We start from the raw sequence: 20,070 nt of genomic DNA, 5'->3' as shown, positions 1-20,070 counted from the left end.
AAGGAAGAGGCGAAAACCTACGAGTTTTATGTAGAGTTCCATGTTTGACGGGTCCATGGTCCATTATATCATTACCCGTCATAATCATTTGCTGAAGTCTCTCTGCCGCACAAAATGACGGTCGCTATTCCAAAATAGGGTATGTGGGCGGGACTTGTTGGCTCTAAAAATAGTACCCAATCAATTCTAAATAATTCGGCCACACAAACTAAAAAAGTGGACCTTTTGTCTGTTTTTAGATATTCTGGGATTCGCCTCTCCCCTCTCATTGCCGAGCCCCTCGAAATAATTTCTGCGTATCTTATTATAGCCATTCTATTAGATTGACCGGCACTTGAGTTATTGTTTTACTTATACGTTCTACTTGGGAATAATTACCGACCCAGGAGTTGTAATTGCAGAGGAATCACACGGAGAAACAATTATATTTTTTTTTTTTACTTTTCGTTTTTTTTTGCACAATAAGCCAGTTTCGGGAATAATTTCAGTTTGCATGAATCAGTGATACAATAAATACTCTGAAGACTGGTCTTTATGGATCTCTGTATTCACATGGCCTCTATTTTATTGATCGGATGGCCCTGAATGATATCCTACTGTTGTGGAAGATCTATAAAATTTGCCTGTATGCTGATATGAAAACAAGACTTAGCCCAAATAAGCAAAACCAAAGTTTAGATTTACTTTTAGCAGTAAACACTCTATAAGCTATGAAATTGGACTCGGATCTCTAAATTTAATCGAAATTTACTAAGTCCTTATAATGGATAAATATGAGAAGAAAGGAGTCTTTCCTTCACAAAGTTCTGATTGAGCGTGGATACCCGAAATATAATTATAGCTATCAGCCAGGTGTTTTCTGTGAATTATGCCAACGTGCTTAAAAAATTAGGCTGACGAAACATTCCCCCCCCCAGATGTATGAACTGGCTCCAATTTTAAAAGGAACACTTATGAAACCAGCTCTTGCGTGTCACCTGGATTGGTGCCCCAAGTCCCCTTTGGGTAGATGTTCCCATGAGGAGAAAAATAAGGATCATATCCCTTACTTCTTCCTTACAGTGGTTAAATCGATCTCCATTTCTAAAAGAGCCAAAATACTACCTGTAACTTCTGGCTAAGTTTGGCTGAGATCCTATATTTCCTTTTAATAAGTACTCCTCTACTACTGCTACAACTAGCAACTTGCTGCAGCACCAAGCCGCCCGAGGCTGACACTGCTGTGCACGCTCCTCCTTCTCACCAATTTCTTCAAAACTTTCCTCTACACTTTCCCAAAAGTCCCAGTTTCCTTTAAATCCCTTCTTGTGACCTCTTCGCACCCCATTTGTGGATGGCCTGATTTTTATACGGTCCTAGATGGCTGTCCGAAAAGGATACTTGATGACTAGAAATTGGGCATCCTCCCACCCCTCCTCTCATAGGTAAAACCAGTCATCGGTTTCAAAAATGCAAAATTTATACATCAAAGAATTATAGGTTTATAGGTTTATAACAAGAATTTAGGCATCCCTTTTTATTCTGCTCCGTGGAATTTGGACCGAGTCTTGATCCAACATATATAACCTAAGCACCTGCTCATGCCTCCCATCAGCTTTTGCTGAAATGTGACAATCCTTTTTTGTAGATGTTCTGATGGGAAGAATTTGGAAACCTATTTGGCTTTCCTGAAGAGATTGGGTTGTGACTGTACACTTAAAAGGATCAATTAAGACAATTGGCCTGACTTTCCACCAAGGTTTAATGGGATTCGGCGTTTTCTTCTTGTAAATGTACAGATGACCAGGATTTAGAGACTTCAAGTGAAGTCGGATTGAGTAAGCCCCTCACACCAAAAGTCACAATTAGGAATCTGACTCTTACTTTCTACCGATTTTGGCTTATATCTGATTGTATCTTATAGTTGGCGTATAACCCCCTTTAGCAGATATTTTCCAGGAGGCCAGATCGGACTTGAACCGAAAACAGGCACAAAGGGAAAATAACTGCTGATTTTCCACCTTGTTTTTGAAATCCGACAACCTATTCTGGTACATGTCGCGATTACAAATATTCAAGCTTCCATCCCGCCTTTTCCACGTAGATAGGCTAGGGTGTAAACCCTGAAAAGGTATAAATATGACACTATGTTTCCAATCAAAGCTGATTTAAATGATGTTTCGAAAACATTTGTGCTGGTAATGTTTTTAATTCATAAGTTTTCCTCTCTTTTTTACTGGTTATTAACTAAGAATAATCCCTCTTCTGTTCAGATTTCTTTTTTGAATATGTGGATGAACAACAGGTTTAACAGCTGATACGCTTGTGGCAAGGCAAGTGCGCACGAATTTTATTTTAGGATGGGGGAGGGAATTGAACTGCAAAAAGCCATCAAAACAGCAAAACACGTGCAAACTGTTAAATAATTTTTGGAAAAGATGGGAATATAACTATGAACGATGAAATCATGAATTTCTCGGTGTAGGCTGAGGACGGAATGTACATTTATGTTAATGTAAAATTTTAGGGGATTATTCGAATCCCCCCCCCCCAAAAAAAAAAAAACAAAAACATAGTCCAGAGTAATCAGATACTACATATTGAGGCAGCTCGAGAAAATTCGATTTAATGGCTGTCATTTGGCCACCAATACAAGCATCAGGTGCACTTTTAAAGGACTGTGGTTTTTTAGATTAGCATGCCTATAATATGATATTAGACTTTACGGAAAAAAACATTTTAAATATTTTAACTTTTTTAACCTTTATAAGTAAAAAATTATTATGACTTTAATGAATAAATGTCATTATATATATATATATTTAACTGTCAATCCACAATTTTCATACCTTCTGAAGACCAGAACATAATTTACTGAAAAAAAACAACATTTTAAACGTTTTAACTTTTACTTTAATAAATCAAAAATTACTAAGATTTTAAGGAATAAATATCAGTATATGTATTTTAAAATGTCCATCCACATTCATCTATTTTTTTTTCAGTAAAATGCAAATTATATTCTGGTCTTCAGAAGGTATGGCGGTGTCAGCCCTACCCATGTTAATTTCTGCTTGTTTAAGGTTTGACTGTGTTATTCATTGTAATTTCTTTTTGGTTTGGGCTTCATTTGTTTATTAATGGGGATTTGTCGTAGTTCTACACCTGGAAGATTATTGACTTTATTTAGGTTCATTTTTGGTTTAATGGAGCTCTTTACTTTTCCTTGAAAAACTTTGTCGAAAAAATTTTCAAAATTAATTTCTGTTCGTTTTTTATTGACATTGTCTTTTTGTGGAAAAATAAATTATTATTTTAGATCTTTTGGGTATTTTGTTTTTCTATAAGAATCCATTGTTTGGCTTGCTATTTGTATGTTGTAGAAAATGATTCAATAATTTTTAACAACATACGACCTTTTGAAAATCTGGACACAAATAGTATTGTTTAATTTAGTTTTATACCTCCTCAAGTTGACCTGAAAAATAAAACTTAATAACATTCCCAAATAATTCTGGCTATGCTCGTTGACAACTTGGATACACTTACACTCTTTTGATTTAGCTAAACTGTAAGAGCAGAAGTAGTAATAGTAGTAGCCCTGAAAGTTTCAACTTAACACCCTCAGTTGTTTCGTGGGATATTGCTGAGATGTCTTATTGGCATATACACGCAGTGACTTTTGCTTTAGTTCTAAAACAACATTTAGTTTTAAAGTATATTGGCCAAATTTTAGAACTGAGGAGGGTTGACATACCAAATATCCCTGCAGACATGGTTACTAGACCATTCAATTATGCTGAACAAAATGGCTGTCTCAAAATTTTGATTGGATATATTTGAAAAATAGTGGGTTTGGGAAGAGTTCTGCATGCCCTCCAATCACTTTTGGTTTTTTGAAAGGGCACTAGAACTTTTTTTTCCCACTCGGATCAGCGCCTTTAAAAGTTCCTATGACATTGTTACCTATGAAAGCGCTGCTCTTTCTATGGTATTGCTTATATGCCCTTTTGAAAACCTGCATGCATATTGTTTTTTTGTTTAATTGAAATTCCCCCTAAACGCTCCTTAAAAGTTTCACCTCAATGCACTTAGCGTCATTAGTTACAGCAATCGTAGTAAGTTAGTTTTCATTAGTAGTTAGTGTTCATTTGTTGACAAAAATGAATCCTATACCTATGTTTGCCCCAGCTCTTCAACTTCGAACCTCGATCATGTTGTTTCTTCCTTTCCCATCAAACAAGCCGCTGTACTTCAAGGCTACCGCTCTGACGCCTTACCTATTTGTGCGACAAATGAGTGCAATGTCGAAAGCAAAACCCTGCAAGAGAAAAGTGGTTTAATGTTCAAGAATGGAGTCACGTTGATTATCTGTTATTCATGTCTGACTTTGACACGTTACGAAACAAAATTAAAGTTCCTTTTCACCTACTTAGTTCATAATGCTGGTCTTGTATTAGTGATTACAATATTGAAATACAGCTTGCGAGTTATCTTGCAGAAATCAACCAGGCGCTTCTATGCATAGAAAAGTGTGCAGTCCCATATAGACGTGTTCGCAAAAAGACGGAAGTCACCGACTGGTCTAAAAATCAAATTCTTGTTGCAGCTTATAATTCAGCTAAATTGTGGCTCCGAATCTGGAACGAATCCGATAAACCGCGCTTCGGTATAATAAACGAATTGCGTCTGAAGACAAAAAGAAAGTTCACAAGAGCAATTAAAGACCACGAAATAATGTTGATTCAAAAAATGTTGATAAGATAGCTAGTGATCCTTCACTCTTGTGGAAAAGTTTTAAACGCAGTGACCGGACTTCTGTCGGTAGTATTCCAGAAAAAGGCTGGATTGATTATTATAAAAGTGAGTGTTTTTCGCCTGACCTTGTTGCAGAAAGTAAAAATAAAAAAGAGCTTGAACGTTTGCTTGCTAATTCTATTCGTTCTACTTTTATAGTGACGCCGTCTGATATTGAGTTTACTCTAAAAAAAAAAAAATTAAGAAAAAATCTTCTGTCGGTGTTGATTTAATACCTGCTAAACACTTTGAACATTGTAGCAGTCTTTTGTTGCAGCACCTTTCGTTACTTTTTCAAATGTCTATTTCTTCTGGCATTGTGCCTCAACAGTTTTGTATTGGCCAGATTACACTTATACCCAAAAGAGGGGGGAAAAATCTCGATGATTGTAGGTCGTATCGGCCTATAACCGTTTCTAGCACTTCTTTTAAAATATTTGAGTCTATTATTCTTAGAGATATTTCCCAAAAGTGTTCTGTGCCTGCGCGTCAGTTCCGTTTTCAGAAAGAACTTATTCGTGAGCATGTTCTTTATTCCCTTTTTATGGTTCTTGTAGATGTGGAAGGTTCTGCGGATTCTATTGTTCTATGTGAACGGGACATAGCCAGAGCATTTGATTCGTGTATTTTTGCTCAGATTTTGGTAGAAGCTCTAAAGAGAGTGGTTGACTCCTCAGTTATAAAGTGTCTTCGATACATGTATAAACATCTTCGTGCCAAAATGAAGTGTGGTTCAGAGCTTTTTAATGTGCTAAAGAGTGTTAGACAAGGACGTCTCGCTTCCCCCACGCTTTTAAATAATTCAGTCATTCCAGCCCAAGGTTCTATTGACTCCACCTGTATTTACAGGGGTTTAGACGTCTCTTTACTTACGTATGCTGATGATATCCTGAATCTGAGTCGCACTTTCTCTGGTTGTGAGAGCACTTTCTCGAAGTCAAAACTAGAATATCAGCAGATTGGTTTAAGTTTTTAATGTGGATAGAACTGTAGCTGTCGGTTTCAACCTCAAAGGATACTCTGATAAATCCCTCCTACTTACTGAAACTTGTATCCACCTCTCAAAAAGCATTATTTTCCTGGGAATGCCCATTGGAAATTCAATTAAGGAAACTATTAAGCTTGCCATCCAAAATCTTGAAAAAAAGACAAGGATTGCTTATGCGTCAATTGTCTCTAAAGTTACACACCTTAGTCTTTTCGACCTTTCTAAATTTTATAATAGTCTAACTGTGCCTCATCTTCTTGCTCTGTCTCCTATTTGGCAACTTTTTCCTGCTTCAAAAAAAGAGTGAAAGATATTAAATCTTCCGCCAGTAAACTAAGTCAAGATTGGTCCTCTTTACTTTTATGAATTTTTTGATTGGGTTATGATTTTTTTATGTCTTTTGATTTATGTCTTGATTATCTCGTGAATATTATATATGATTTATGATTATGTCTATGATTATTATGATTGTAAAAACTACTTATTTTTGTTCAATGTATAAGTTTTCTTCTCTTTTCTCTTTTTTCTCCTTATGTACTCTGTCATTTTGGGGATCTGCGCCCTTTTTTGTTTTAACAGGCTATAAATAAACTGAATTGAACTGAATATACACATAGTGCCTTCTGGCTAGTTTAAAATCCGTCACAACTTACCATGAAAAGTCCAACTTAATATTGTAAGCCGTTCTTGAGATATTGCTGTGTCACGCTTTTGACAATCTATATGCTCATAGTTCCTTTTTATTTCTGTTCGACATCCGTCTAAATATTCCTTCAAAGCTTCGCCTTGATACACTTATCTTGAATAATTGCAATAGTTGTAGTAGCAGTAGTAGCAGCATGCACATAGCACCTTTGGTATTTTTTACCATCCCTTTCAACACTTGTTGAAAGTTTCAGCTTAATACCGTAAACCGTTCCTGAAGCTTTGCTGATTCGCTCTCTTGACAAGCTGTGCGTATAGTGTGCTTCGATTTACTTCTATACTGTTTCAATATTCCCCAATTTTTCGCATTTTTACCCTTAGCCTCAGTAGCAGTAGTAGTAGTACCAGTAGTAATAATACGAGTAGCAGTAGCTCGTAGTAGCAGTAGTGGTGGTAGTAGTAGTAGTAGTAGCAGTAGAATTAATACTTAGCCTTAGCAGTAGTAGTAGTAATGGTAGTAGCAGTAGTATGAGTAAAAGCAGTAGCATTAGGATGCAAATATTGTCTTTAGTTAGCTCAACGTCTCCTACAACAAGCTCTGGTAGTTTCAACTTCACACACCAAATTGTTCCTAATGTATTACTGATTCATCCTTTTGACAACATCTATGCAGACGGAGTGTTGTAATTCAGTTCTTTCCCTCTTCAATATTCTTTGAAATTTCACCTACACACTGTTCGGCATAGTTGTTATAGTCGCCACAGTAGTAGTATTAGTCGTAGTATTAACAGTAACAGCATTAGTATTAGTAGTAGCAGTAGTATTAACATATTGTCTTTTGGTCAGTTGAACATCCCCCTCATCAAGTCCTGGAAGTGTCAACTTAATACAATTAGCCGTCCTTATGAGGTTCCTGATATGCCCTTTTGATAACCTGTATATTCAAATAATTCCTGAAATATTCGTCTTGGTACTTTAGCCTTTCAAGTAGTCGCTATAGAAGAAGTAGTAGTTGAAGTTGCAGTGGTAGTAGTATTAATAGTAGCATGCACATATTGCCTTTTGGCCAATTGATCTTCCCCTTTAAGCATTCTCTAAAAATTCCAACTTAATACTCAAATCCATTCCTGAGATACGCCCTTTTGACAATCTGTATGCACATAGTGAGTTTATTATTTAGTTCAAATTTCCCTCAATATTCTCTCAAATTTTCAGCTTCATACACTCAGTTTTAATACATAGTATCATAATAGTAGTGGTAGTAGCAGAAGAAGTAGTAGCAGAAGAAGTAGTAGTAGTATTAATAGCAGTAGTAGCATGTACATGTTGCTTTTTGGTTAGTTGAACATCCCCCTAATGATACCCTTGAGGTTTTATCTTGATACGGTAAGCCGTTCTAAAGATATTGCTGACGTGCCCTTTTGAACCCCTTTTGACGCCATTTTTATCTTAATATTCTTAGCTTACTAGTAGTTGCAATTGAAGTATTAGTTGGATTAGTTTAGTAGTAGCAGCAGCAGCAGCAGTAGTAGTAGTAGTAGTAGTAGTAGTAGTAGTAGTAGTAATAGTTTTAAAAATAGCATAGTAGCAGTAAAAGTAGCAGTAGTAGTAGTGTTAGTAGTAGCGTGCACATATTACCTTTAGGTCAATTAATCTTCCCTTTTAAGCATTCTCTGAAAGTTCCACATTAATACCCATCTCCATTCTTGAGGTACGCCCTTTGACAATCTGCATGCACATAGTGTGTTTGATTTAGTTCAAACACCCCCTCAATATTTTGTCAAATTTTCACCTTCATACGCGTAGCCTTAATAGTACTAGTATCATAATAGTAGTGGTAGTTGTAGGAGCAGTAGTAGCAGCAATAGCGTTGCATTACTAGTAGTAGTAGCAGCAGTATTGATAGCAGTAGTAGCAGGTACATGGTATATTTATGTGTATCATAGGCAACGCTATTGCGCTGCCTATGATATACCTTAGCTTAAATAGGCTCAAATGAAAGCTGTAAAATTCCTCTTTATCGCAAAAAAACACACACACAAAGCGATGTGCATTTATTTTAAAAAAGTTGCTACAAAATGGGTTATTAAAAGACTCTTTTCATAAACTAGTCAGTTAAGATATGAGTATATCCAAGAGTATTTCTAGGATGGTGGAGGGGGGAAAAGTTACTTCAGTCCTATTAATGAACAAAAACTAGACATATTTACAATCTATGCAAATGAAAATTCCTCCACCCCAAAACCAAGTCTTGTAGAAAAAAAAATTGTCGGAATTTATTTGACAAAACTACGGCTAATCAAAAATCTTGTCCGAAATTTAAATTATAATGCAACATTTTAGTTCTTAAACAAAAAAAAAAACACATATTCTTAGAATTAACCAATAGTAGAAGTACGTCCAGTTGTTTTCACTATGAACAAAATAAATTCGAAAATTCATCTTTTTTTAAAGCAAGTTTTTCAAAGAGAATTAAAGGACTTAAGAGGAAGTTGAACTTAAAACGAGCAGAATTAAAGTCATATTATAGTTCGAACTTATAGAAATTGTATGAATGAGTAAATGAAACGTAGAACGAATTGTAATTAGAATGAATAATGACATCACATATAAATATAACATATACTGCAATCAGTGAATAGATGAATCCTAAAATGAACATAAATCGAAATGAATAATCAAGTCAAACCTAAGAAGAACATAAATTATCACAAACATGAGTGGGGCTACATCTCCCCCCTAAATCTTAAAGGTCAAAATGTCTTTTGTGCTCTCCTGAACACAAAATATGTTTTAAATAGTTTCTCTTTGCAAATTGCTATCAATGCTTTCGTACTTTTAAACGTGTTCCTTTAAAACATATAGAAAACCTAACTGTTAAATCATTTATAAATTCATCATTTAAAATTTGGCTTCAACAAACTAAAGAGGTTGCTTCGAAAATTATTCCTTTTAATTTTAAACGTTTTTTTTAGGCTTCAATGTTCTGAATACTTAAATGTATTAAAACTTAAAGCTTTGGCAAAACAAGTGTTATTTTAAATAGTACAATCAAACTGAATATCACAGATGCAATTATTTTAAATGGTTTTTCTTTCTAGCAATTTGGGTATTAACATGGTTTTATTTTTGTTGACGTTATTGTATACAAGAATAAAAATCAACGACTCTTCAAGATAGATACTGTTTTCATTAAAGCGCAAATGACACTCGAGCCTTTTAGAGGGTTGGAGAGGGTTGACCGTGTGGTATTATTTTGTTATGTTTTGTTGTCAATGTTTTACCATGTAAAAACGAACTGCTTGAAATACAAATTGTTTTAAGTATAGCAAGAATTAGACCCTCGCTTTTACGGATTTTTGGGGTTGGGGTGGTAGCCCTACTCTTGTTCGTGGTAATATCCATTTATATTAGTATTGACTTATTGCTCATTTTAATTTCTGTGCATTTTTTAGGAATTATTTATTCATCAACAGCAGTATCTGTTATTTTTGAAGTTTGATGTCATCATTTATTTCAATTTCTGCTCGTTTTGGATTTTCATTTGTAGTACTTTCTATTAGTTTTAAATTTAGATTTCAATATGACTTGATTTTTGTTCGTTTTAATGTTGTTCTTTACTTTTCTTTAAAAATTTTTTTGGGATAGTGTATTCTTAAATTGATTTGAATAAAAACTTCATTTTTCATATTTAGTTGGTATACGCTTTAGAATGTAGATAGAAAAAAAAAATACATATATCTTTGGAAAAATGGAATAATTGCGCGTCGAAAGAATTTAAAGATTGTTGACTGAGAAACAAGCACTATAATACTATTTGATCATATAATTTATAATTTATTTTATAATTTATAACGTATTTTATCATAATTTATTATTATTATTTTATCATAATTTATTATTTATGATTTATATCATAATTGATCATGATTTATATCATCATGATCATATCATGATTTATAATGATATTTTGATATCATGATGATATTTTCATATCATGATATCATGATTTATATCATAATTTATTATTTTTATTATTATTTATTATTTTATCTATAATTTATTTTATCAATTTCATGCTTACTATTAGTTTTAAATTTAGGTTTTAATATGACTTGATTTTTGTTCGTTTTAGGTTTTAATGTTGTTCTTTACTTTTCTTTAAAATATTTTTTTTTGGATAGTGTATTCTTAAATTGATTTGAATAAAAACTTCATTTTTCATATTTAGTTGGTATACGCTTTAGAATGTAGATAGAAAAAAAATACATATATCTTTGGAAAAATGGAATAATTGCGCGTCGAAAGAATTTAAAGACTGTTGACTGAGAAATAAGCACTATAATACTATTTGATCATATAATTTATAATTTATTTTATAATTTATAACGTATTTTATCATAATTTATTATTATTATTTTATCGTAATTTATTATTTATGATTTATATCATAATTGATCATGATTTATATCATCCTGATCATATCATGATTTATAATGATATTTTGATATCATGATGATATTTTCATATCATGATATCATGATTTATATCATAATTTATTATTTTTATTATTATTTATTATTTTATCTATAATTTATTTTATCAATTTCATGCTTATTGACATCAATCTTGCTGACAAAATGTCAATTTTTTGTTTCATGTTTTTTTTCATCATCTTCAAAGACGTTATATCACTAGGCTTCAAATGTGGGTAAAAACACATTGGTTAATCTGAAAGGATCCCATGTAGAGAATTGACATAATTGCCTATATTGGTATTTTTTTTATGGGTACTGGCTATAATTTATGTAAATATGAATGTGAAAAATATTGATATATGTAAAATATAGTCTATTAGCTGTGTAGTTTGTAGGCTGCTCATAAAGAAACTTCCTATGGGGATCGCTTAAAATAGTGTCATTGGTGACTACACCATCTGAAAGTATTTGCTGATATCATAAAAGTCTTTTCTCCTTATAGGGTACGATGCAGAGAGTCGACAGTCTGTTCATCAAGTTATTTGTTCATCTTTGATGAAATGCTCGATAGAATTAATAACTAAGCTGGACTTTAGTCTTGAAGAAGATGATAAGGAAGACGCTGATAAAGAAGTAAGTTTGATACAGAAGAAGCAAGTAAATGCTCAGAGGAATAACTACGTATTTCTGCCATGGTTTAACGTAACTGATTATATATATTTGTCTAAATTACCAAATTTAACCAATGTCTTAAATTATGGCTCTCTCTTATTAGATATTAGTTTCTTTGAAAAAGGTTCAATATAGAATCATTTAAATAGCTCTCAGTTATATTTTGGCACCTTCAAAGAAACTATGCTCTTTTTCAAAATAAATCAAGGCAGTACTGTCACTGTGACGTTATTTTACATGTGAAGTCATTTCAAACTATATAAACGTCATAACGTGTACATTGTAAAATCATTTTTTCACTTCGATTAGAAGGGAGCTCAAAGTTACGCCTCCTAGATTTTGAAAACTTTTTTTGTATCCTAAAAAAAAAGTTTAAAAAAACCCCATCAAAGGCTTCAAAAACTACTTTTTTTGTATCTTCAACAAAAAAGAAAATAAAGGAGAAAAAAAGAGAAAAAAGGAGATAAAAAGGGAAAGAAGGAAAAAGGTCAAAAAATTTTCTTTACTCCGACTACATTTTCGCGAATCGATACCAATACACGCAACCAAAAAAAAAAAAAAAAAAATAAAACAGAACTGAAATCCAATTTGTTGGATTTCTTAGGACACGGGAATTAGAAACCTCCTCTTTGACTTTAGTTGCATTTAGGCCCTGAAATTAGCAAACTAGTATCCGACTTTGAAACTTCAAAGATCACCGATCAGGGCGCCAAAGACCTGAATTTAGGGGCAAATCATTTCTCCCTCTCCCCATCCTGTATGGTATCCTCAAATCTAAAAAAGGTTCACTAAGAAACTAACACTTATTATTTTGTGATGATTATTGGGATGCAATTAAATAAGAGACGACTCTGAAAACCTAATAAAAAAAATTCCTGTATACAATGAAATAAGAGTTATGTAATTATTGTCCTTAGTTCAGAATTTTGTTAATGTAGTGTTTAGTTTAGAAGAGGAGATAAGATACACTGGTATAGAACATATTGAATTTTGAAATCACAAATGAAAACAAATATGTAGGACGTGCGAGGAAGCATACCAATAAATAAAGAAGAAATGTAACTCCTCCCAGGGAGGGCTAAATTCACAATTAACGAGTTATCCAATCAGAACCAGTAAAAAATGGAAACATCAGTAAATCACATTGAGTATCAGTTACTCTATTCTATACAGCCTAGGTGGCGTATTCAGCCGAGGAATTCCTATGAACTGGAAACTGTTTTATTTAAGATAGACCACACTACAAGGAATCGGTTTGCCAATTTCGATTTTTCTTCGTTTAACAAAGAGTGTTTGAGATGAGATCGAAGGTAGCCTACAAGACAAGAAAGACTTTTTGTGGTTCATTTACTATTGACGAAAAAAATTCATGCTAGAAACATGTTGAGTACAAGAGTTTTCAAACGATGTGAGATTTGATGGGTTTTGATTAAAAATAGAACACACTTATTTTTTACTACCTTTGCCTCCATAAAGGTCAAAAAGATTTTTTTTTTTTACTATAGTCATATGACATCTCATTTGGAAGTTCCTGACAGGAAGATTTAAAATACCACAGTTTTAATCAAGAGTTCTTGGACTGAATTTGGATTTTGAATTTGGTGTTTTTCTTCGGGCAACACTTAAAGTCGGAGGTTTGGTGGCTTATACAGCCAAGCCATTCATGGGGATGGAACAGACTTTTATTTAAGATAGACCCTACTGCAAGGAATAATTTTGCCAACTTTTATTGTTCTTGGTTTAACGAAGAGTGTTTGAGAGGGGGTTGCAAGTAAAGGTCATTTCCCTGAGTAGAAATTCTCGTTGTGACGCCTATCTTTTACAGCTAGAATTTCATTAATGCGATATAATTTGTATGAGTTACGCCAAGTCATTAATTAAAGTTATAGGTAAAAAACAAAGAGAAAAAGAAATCTTAAGAAGAAGAAAACGAAACAGGACAGCGGCCGGTAGAAGAAAAAGATAAACTAAAATGCTGCGGACATTTTGCTTGTATAAAACAAGGCGTCTTCAACGCTAAAAACAAAGAAAAAATCCAAACTAACCTAAAAACAAATAAAATCTGAAACCAAGAAATAAAGAAGAACAATATACTATTGTCGCTACTGCGATTGAGCACCAAAGAAGCTAAATAGAGTTGCTTCAACGAAACATCAGAAACAACTGGATAAGCCGATAAAATAAAATAAACTGTCCTAGATAAGGGAAAATGCCAGATACGACTTTTAGGGGAAACAGTGACGATGTCTTTGAAATATGTCGTTTTCTTTTGTTAAAAAAATGCTCCCTTTGCTTGAAGCTAGTAATCAAAGCACGCGTTACCTAGACCCACCTTTTTGGGTAAGAGCGATGAGACATGGCTTATACTGCAAGCATTCAATGCCAACTTTAATCATATGTATGTATCATTCACAGGAAAAAGCCCTTGACTTTTTCTTAGCTGCAGTTCTTTTTTTTATTCTAAATATTGTGTTTTGTTAATTGCGTAAAAGTATGTAAATGTAGCATTTTCATTTAAAATGAGCCCTTAAACGACTGTCTCTGATGTTCCAGTGCCCTGGTTGCAGTGGAGAAAAAAGAGGACCCATCTGTGCTATCCATGCAAAAAAGTGATTTCCACTGTTGTTCAAGTCAGGGGACTGTAAGTTTCCTGAATAGAGTTTTCGGCCATACCGATTCCAATGGTATACTTTTTGTTCGATCCGGCACTTTTTAGGTTTTGAGCATTTTCAAAATTTCCCTCAATTTGTTAAAAAAAATTTTGCTATTAAAACTAATGTAAATAATATTTACCATTCCTGAATCAGCTAGATATGGCGATTGTTTCTCATTTGCCAGTTTTTTTTTAAACGTTTTTTTTTAAATATTTGTTTACCATGGGTTATGGTTCGTACCTTAATAGATTGCTGCTACCGCTGCAACCATGATTTGTATTCATGAGCTGTTTGGTCCTCTTGGGCCGAACTAATTACAATACCTCCTTGTATGGAGTGAAAGAGGTTATAAGAAAGGATTTATAGGTGATAGGAACTCTATGAGAGAAAGTGAAGAATGAAGCTCTGAACATAGTCGGCTGAAGGAGAGCGTTTTCTGCAAAGGTGGCCTCAAGACGACTTGTTTCGCGATGAGGGGTCGTTAGTAGTAGTAGGCATAATATAGCAACCGGATTTATGGTATCTACTGTTTAGTAAGTTTTTAGTAAGTTACTCACAGGGCTTGAACTGAGATGAATCTGAAACTTAAAACGTTTCGGAAACTTTATAGATGGCAATTGTGTATATCCTTTGTGAATATTTTCAAAATTACAGTTTATGCAACCTTATCCCTTGTATCGTATTGTTATCCCTATCCCTTGTATCGTTTGTTTGAGGTTATCCCTGATCAATTTGTTGTAGTTTAGTTTACTTTTCTGAAAAGAGGCAATAAAAAAACGAAGAAAAAGAAAAAGAATCTGAAAAATCTTTTCAGAAAGTATTTCCAGGTAAATATTTGTTTCAAGTAAACATTAATCTTTGTGTTAAGGTGTCAATATTTTTGTCAAGGTCAAATATTTGCGTCGATATCAATATTTAAATTTCAATATTTAAATATATAAGTGTCAATTTTCAAATATTATGTCAAAGTCAAAACAAGGCCAATATTTTTGTCAAGCAACAAAAAAGAGCTCTCATTATATTAAAATATAAGATTCAAATGAATGAATAAATAAAAAGAGAAATGAAGAAATTCCCAAGAAATGGAAAAATCAAAATTTGTTTGTATAATTTGTTTCTCATCGTGTGCCTAAGGTAGGTTTGATCATGGTTAAAATGAAACTTTTGTTCATGAATTTTTGAATCGTTTTTGAGTTGGCTTTACACCTTCTATGTGTTTGTAAAAAATTAGAGAAATAAAATAAAACAGCATGCAGCTGGCTCCCTTGAAACTTTAATTCTTTGTTGTTTGACTGATTTTGAAATTGAGTAATTAGTAAATATACACGAAAATGTTCAGTATAATTTCCTAAATAGTACTAAATTTCGTGCTATTTTCTGTTATAGCACAATTTATCACATTTAGTAGGATATTCCCTAATTAACGCAAAGTAAAATGCTCTAAAAATTAAATAAGTTTGGTCTATAGATACAGATTTTTAAATAACCTTAGAAAAGATAAAGTTTGGAAAAGGTGACACCATTTTCATAAAAAAGTATCAAATAACGAAAGAACATATACGTAAAATACAATTCTTATAATTATATTAATATTCTTATAATTAATACAATTATATTAATTATAATATTATCAATTTTATAAGCTATGGTTTGTCTGAAACGCTGGAAAAACAATTTTTCAGTCTGTAAGAACAGTTATACTAATAAAATCGTCACTATTGAACTTTTATCTTTTTCAAGTTGAAAAAAAGTTCAGCTAGCCGTTAACCAGAGATAAGTTCCTATCCATGATAGTACAAAACCAGCATAATTCGAGCATCAGATAAAAGATCTAAAGCCGAACTGGCTAGCCATGACAGAAAGGACAAAAAAGATAGAAATATAAATACGACAAACGGGCTTATGGCCAGTAAATGAAAACGGAGAAAAAAAAACGAATATTTCGCCCGTATCTAACAAGGTGCCTTCAGCGTAGAGGAAAAAATGAACTAAAACTAAAAAATATACATAAAACTAAAATATACTAACCTAAAAATATAATATACAATTACTAAACATTTACAATTTGAAGCTACCTTCGTGAAACCACCTTACAAAAGTAACTGGATTAAACATTTTAAAATAACAAATGAACAAGGAATAAGTTACTGCCACATAATTTTATGCAAAGCTTTTGATGCTGCTATTCGCTTAGGCTTGTTATTTAATTAAATATTTCGCCCGTAACAAGGCGTCTTCAGCGCAGAGAAAAAAATAAACTAAAACTAAAAAATATAAATAAAACTAAAATAGACTAACGTAAAAATATAATAAATATTTACTTAACATTTACAAGTGATTGTATATTATATTCTTAGGTTAGTCTATATTAGTTTTATGTATATTTTTTAGTTTTAGTTTATTTTTTTTCTCTGCGCTGAAGACGCCTTGTTAGATACGGGCGAAATATTGTTTTTTTTTCGTTTTCATTTACTGGCCATAGACCCGTTTGTCGTATTTTGTATTTATACTTTTTTGTCAATTTGAGTATCACAAAACCGGGCGTTAATATTTTTACTATTCCGATAAGAACGTGGCGCATGAAGAAGAAACTTTCAATAATGTAAATGTCAGAAAATAAAGCCATTGTTTGTGATCCTACAATTACAACAAAAAATCTTTCACGGAGTATATCTTCAGCGTTCAACTTATTTCTCGATGCATTGACCTTAACGAAGCTTCAATCATCGCCCAAGACCACAGCAAAGGTAATTCAACAGTAATGCATGTTTGTTTCAAAAATGGGACACATCACAGCGCAACAAAGGAACGTGGTCAGGGTAGGAACTAGCAATGGAATAATTGTTAGTTTCCTAATAGCGTTATTCACTGCATTGCATTCAACAAATAAAATATTTTTTTAAGGAAATTTTTATGAGTTTGCTGTTGTAATAGTGAATAATGGTAGCTGGAAAATCCATTGTTGCTTCCTTTCTTTTTAGCTTCACTTTCTGGAAACTAAGGATAAAGTCCAGACCAAAAGCATAGCATGATCACAAAATATTGATTCAAGAATCCCAAGACTATCCCGTTATAACGGCCGCGGTTTTCGACAGCTTTAGCATAACCCATAGTTAACACTTCTCTTTTTTCTAAAAATGGTTTACCAGTACGTCTGAACAACTGATGGGATAAAGTCCGTATTGTGTGTTTTTTGTATGTTAAACCATGACAAAATTAATTTATATTGTGTTTACAGGCTGGTAAGATTGTCCCTTACTACATGGAGGCTAGGAAACCCTCGGATCACGTCCTATTTGCCAACCTTGTTGATCTCCTGTTAGACCTTTTCAAAAATAGAGATGACATTAATTGGCTTTCTGATTGGATCTCACCTCTTGGTCGGATAGCCATTGCTGAGTCGGAGAAAGCCCCTCTAGTTTCTGGGTTTTACAGACTCTTCGCTCTTATCTTAAGCTTTATTGAAAAACAGGGGATATATCAGGTAATATTGATTTAATCGCCTTGACTATTAATAAAACACAAGATTGTAATTTGTTTTTATTCCCGTGGAGGTTTTGATTGACCTGCAGCTTTAATACCTTCCGAGTATGTTTTTGGGGATGTTAAACTAAATCAAAAGACTATGTACATATAGTTTTGTCCGCAGGGCATATTTGCGATATCTCAGGAACGGTCAAGGGTATTAAGTTAAAATTGTCAGGGGAGGTTGAGTAGGAAATTGAACAAAATCAAAATGTATTATGTGCGTCCAAGCCTGTCAAAAGGGTGTATCAGCAATACCTCAGGAAAGGTTAAGGGAATTAAGTTGAAATTTTTAAAGGTATGTGGAGGGAGATAGCTGCTTAATATTTGTATATTCTCAAGGTGGTTTTGGATTCCGTCAGCCTATAAAACCTCAAAGATCATTCAGATTTTTGACCCACGTATTTGAAAACTTTTCTCCCTAGCTAGCAATCCAAAAATTTATTGAATTACTGATATTAAATATTGTTGAAAAATTTCATCCAACCTATAAATTATAAGCCAAAATGTGGCTTATAAGGCAAAATATGGCAAAATATCATCCAACATATAAATTATAAGCCAAATGTGGCTTAAAATGTGGCTTATAAGGAAAAATGTGGCAAATTTTCTCGTAGAGAAAAACTAAAAATATTTAAAATATTGAGGTCTTAACCAATGAAAAATACTACGTCAATTAAAAACGAATAGAAATTAATTTGGAAAAAAAACCTGTTCCATAAAGGAAACTTTTCAAAGAAAAGTAAAGAGCTACCTTAAATCAAAGATAAGTAAAAATACAGTCTAATGATTTTTAAAGCGTAAGACAACCATAAACTACCATCGATAACTAAATAAAACCTGAAACGAATAGGAATTAAAACTAAGTCAAACTCAAAATGAGTAGCAACTGAGAAAAATTATACTTTTGGAATTATAGGAATTATACCCCTACTTTTAACCAGAATATAATTTGCACTTTACCTGAAACTAAAATTTCAGTATATTAAATTCAAAATTAAATTTATTTTATTAAATTCACTATCAAGTTCAAAATATCATATTATATGAATATCAACATATAAATTACACTGTCAATGCACATTCATTTTGTTTTTTTATTAATTTTCTTTATGATGGTAATTTTTTTTAATGATATGAGAAATAAGAATACATGTTCAAAATAAGGATTGTTTTCAGTAAAGTACAAATTATGTTCTTGTCTTTAGAAGGCAAGGTGAACATTAGCCCAACCCCTCTTGGTTTCTGTTCATTTTGAGTTTGACTTTCTTATTTATTGTAATGTCTGTTTGTTTTGGTTTCATTGTTTTATTGATGGAAGTTTATGGTAGTTTTACGCTTGAAAAATTATTTAAGTGTATTGTTCCTCATAAAACCAACTCAGCAAGTACTGAACTATGGAATGGGAACAGACAGTTCAAGGCTTTATCACTGAAGTGTTTTTGTCTGTGAAGTGTCTTAAGTGCGTTTATTTTTCACGATTCAGAGTAGTAACAATGATGAAGCTTTACACAAAACCTCACAAATTTTGTAATCAAATTTTGTATGATTCAGTAAGAATCAAAAGAAAAACCGTAGAAAGTCCGGGTTTTCTGGTTTAAATAGACCTAAGACGGGACCGGGGGATAAATATATTTTTTTTTATTTTGCTGTCCTTGGCACTCTGTTCTTGGCACTCTGGTAATATCATCATAAGTCTTGTCCGCTCCTCCTTCAACTCAACTGATATATATTTCTAGATAAATAATAATTAACTATTCACAGGATACGACTTCAAAGACTGTGGTTCTTTTCGTAAACTACATTTGCACCGTTGCTGAGAAATTAGCTGATTTCAGGGATGAAGTATTGGCATCAGCATTGCAAGCGGTTTTATCCATTCCGTCTTCTTGGTTATCTTCTATTGTAGGGAAGATGACTAGTATTTTAAAGGTGACTCTTTAAAATAAATCTTTTAAAAAAATTTAAAAAAATCTTTTGTTTTATTTAGCTATCAATTTTCTATTCTGTTAATGAAGTGGAATTAAAAAAAAGATTATGGTGTGATGAAAACAAGTGGTCTTTTGAAACTATAAAAGTAAATCAAGTGTAGTAACTGGTTATGAAATTGTTGTTGTTTTTTGTTCGTTTTCCCCTTAAGACTTGATATACATATTTTTTTTAGATGTTTTGAAAAAAAACTTAACTTAAACCACCATCTCGCCATCTAAAAATTGCAGTTATTCTTGCACCATAATTGACCTGTGTGGATGCAGGATTATCACAGATTTGATCTTTTTTTGCGCTTCGAATTAAAATGCCTAACGTTTTTACTCGACTTTAGGTGTTTAAG

At 32.8% G+C, this 20,070-nt stretch overlaps 1 protein-coding gene across 1 annotated transcript in view; it reads left to right on the top strand.

Moving 5' to 3' along the window:
* Positions 1 to 20,070, top strand: part of LOC148956224 (DNA-dependent protein kinase catalytic subunit-like) — a 495,889-nt gene that overhangs the window by 239,301 nt on the left and 236,518 nt on the right. The window contains exons 12-14 of the mRNA XM_089099625.1: positions 11,390 to 11,520; positions 17,452 to 17,697; positions 19,503 to 19,670. Of these exons, the coding sequence (XP_088955751.1) occupies positions 11,390 to 11,520; positions 17,452 to 17,697; positions 19,503 to 19,670 (545 nt within the window). The remainder of the gene's footprint in view (positions 1 to 11,389; positions 11,521 to 17,451; positions 17,698 to 19,502; positions 19,671 to 20,070) is intronic.

The sequence above is a fragment of the Artemia sp. Qi Xiang Cuo genome, chromosome 1, assembly GCF_049724085.1.
Source record: "Artemia sp. Qi Xiang Cuo chromosome 1, ASM4972408v1, whole genome shotgun sequence".
Lineage (NCBI taxonomy): Eukaryota > Metazoa > Arthropoda > Branchiopoda > Anostraca > Artemiidae > Artemia > Artemia sp. Qi Xiang Cuo.
This window is presented reverse-complemented; position numbering and strand designations above follow the sequence as displayed.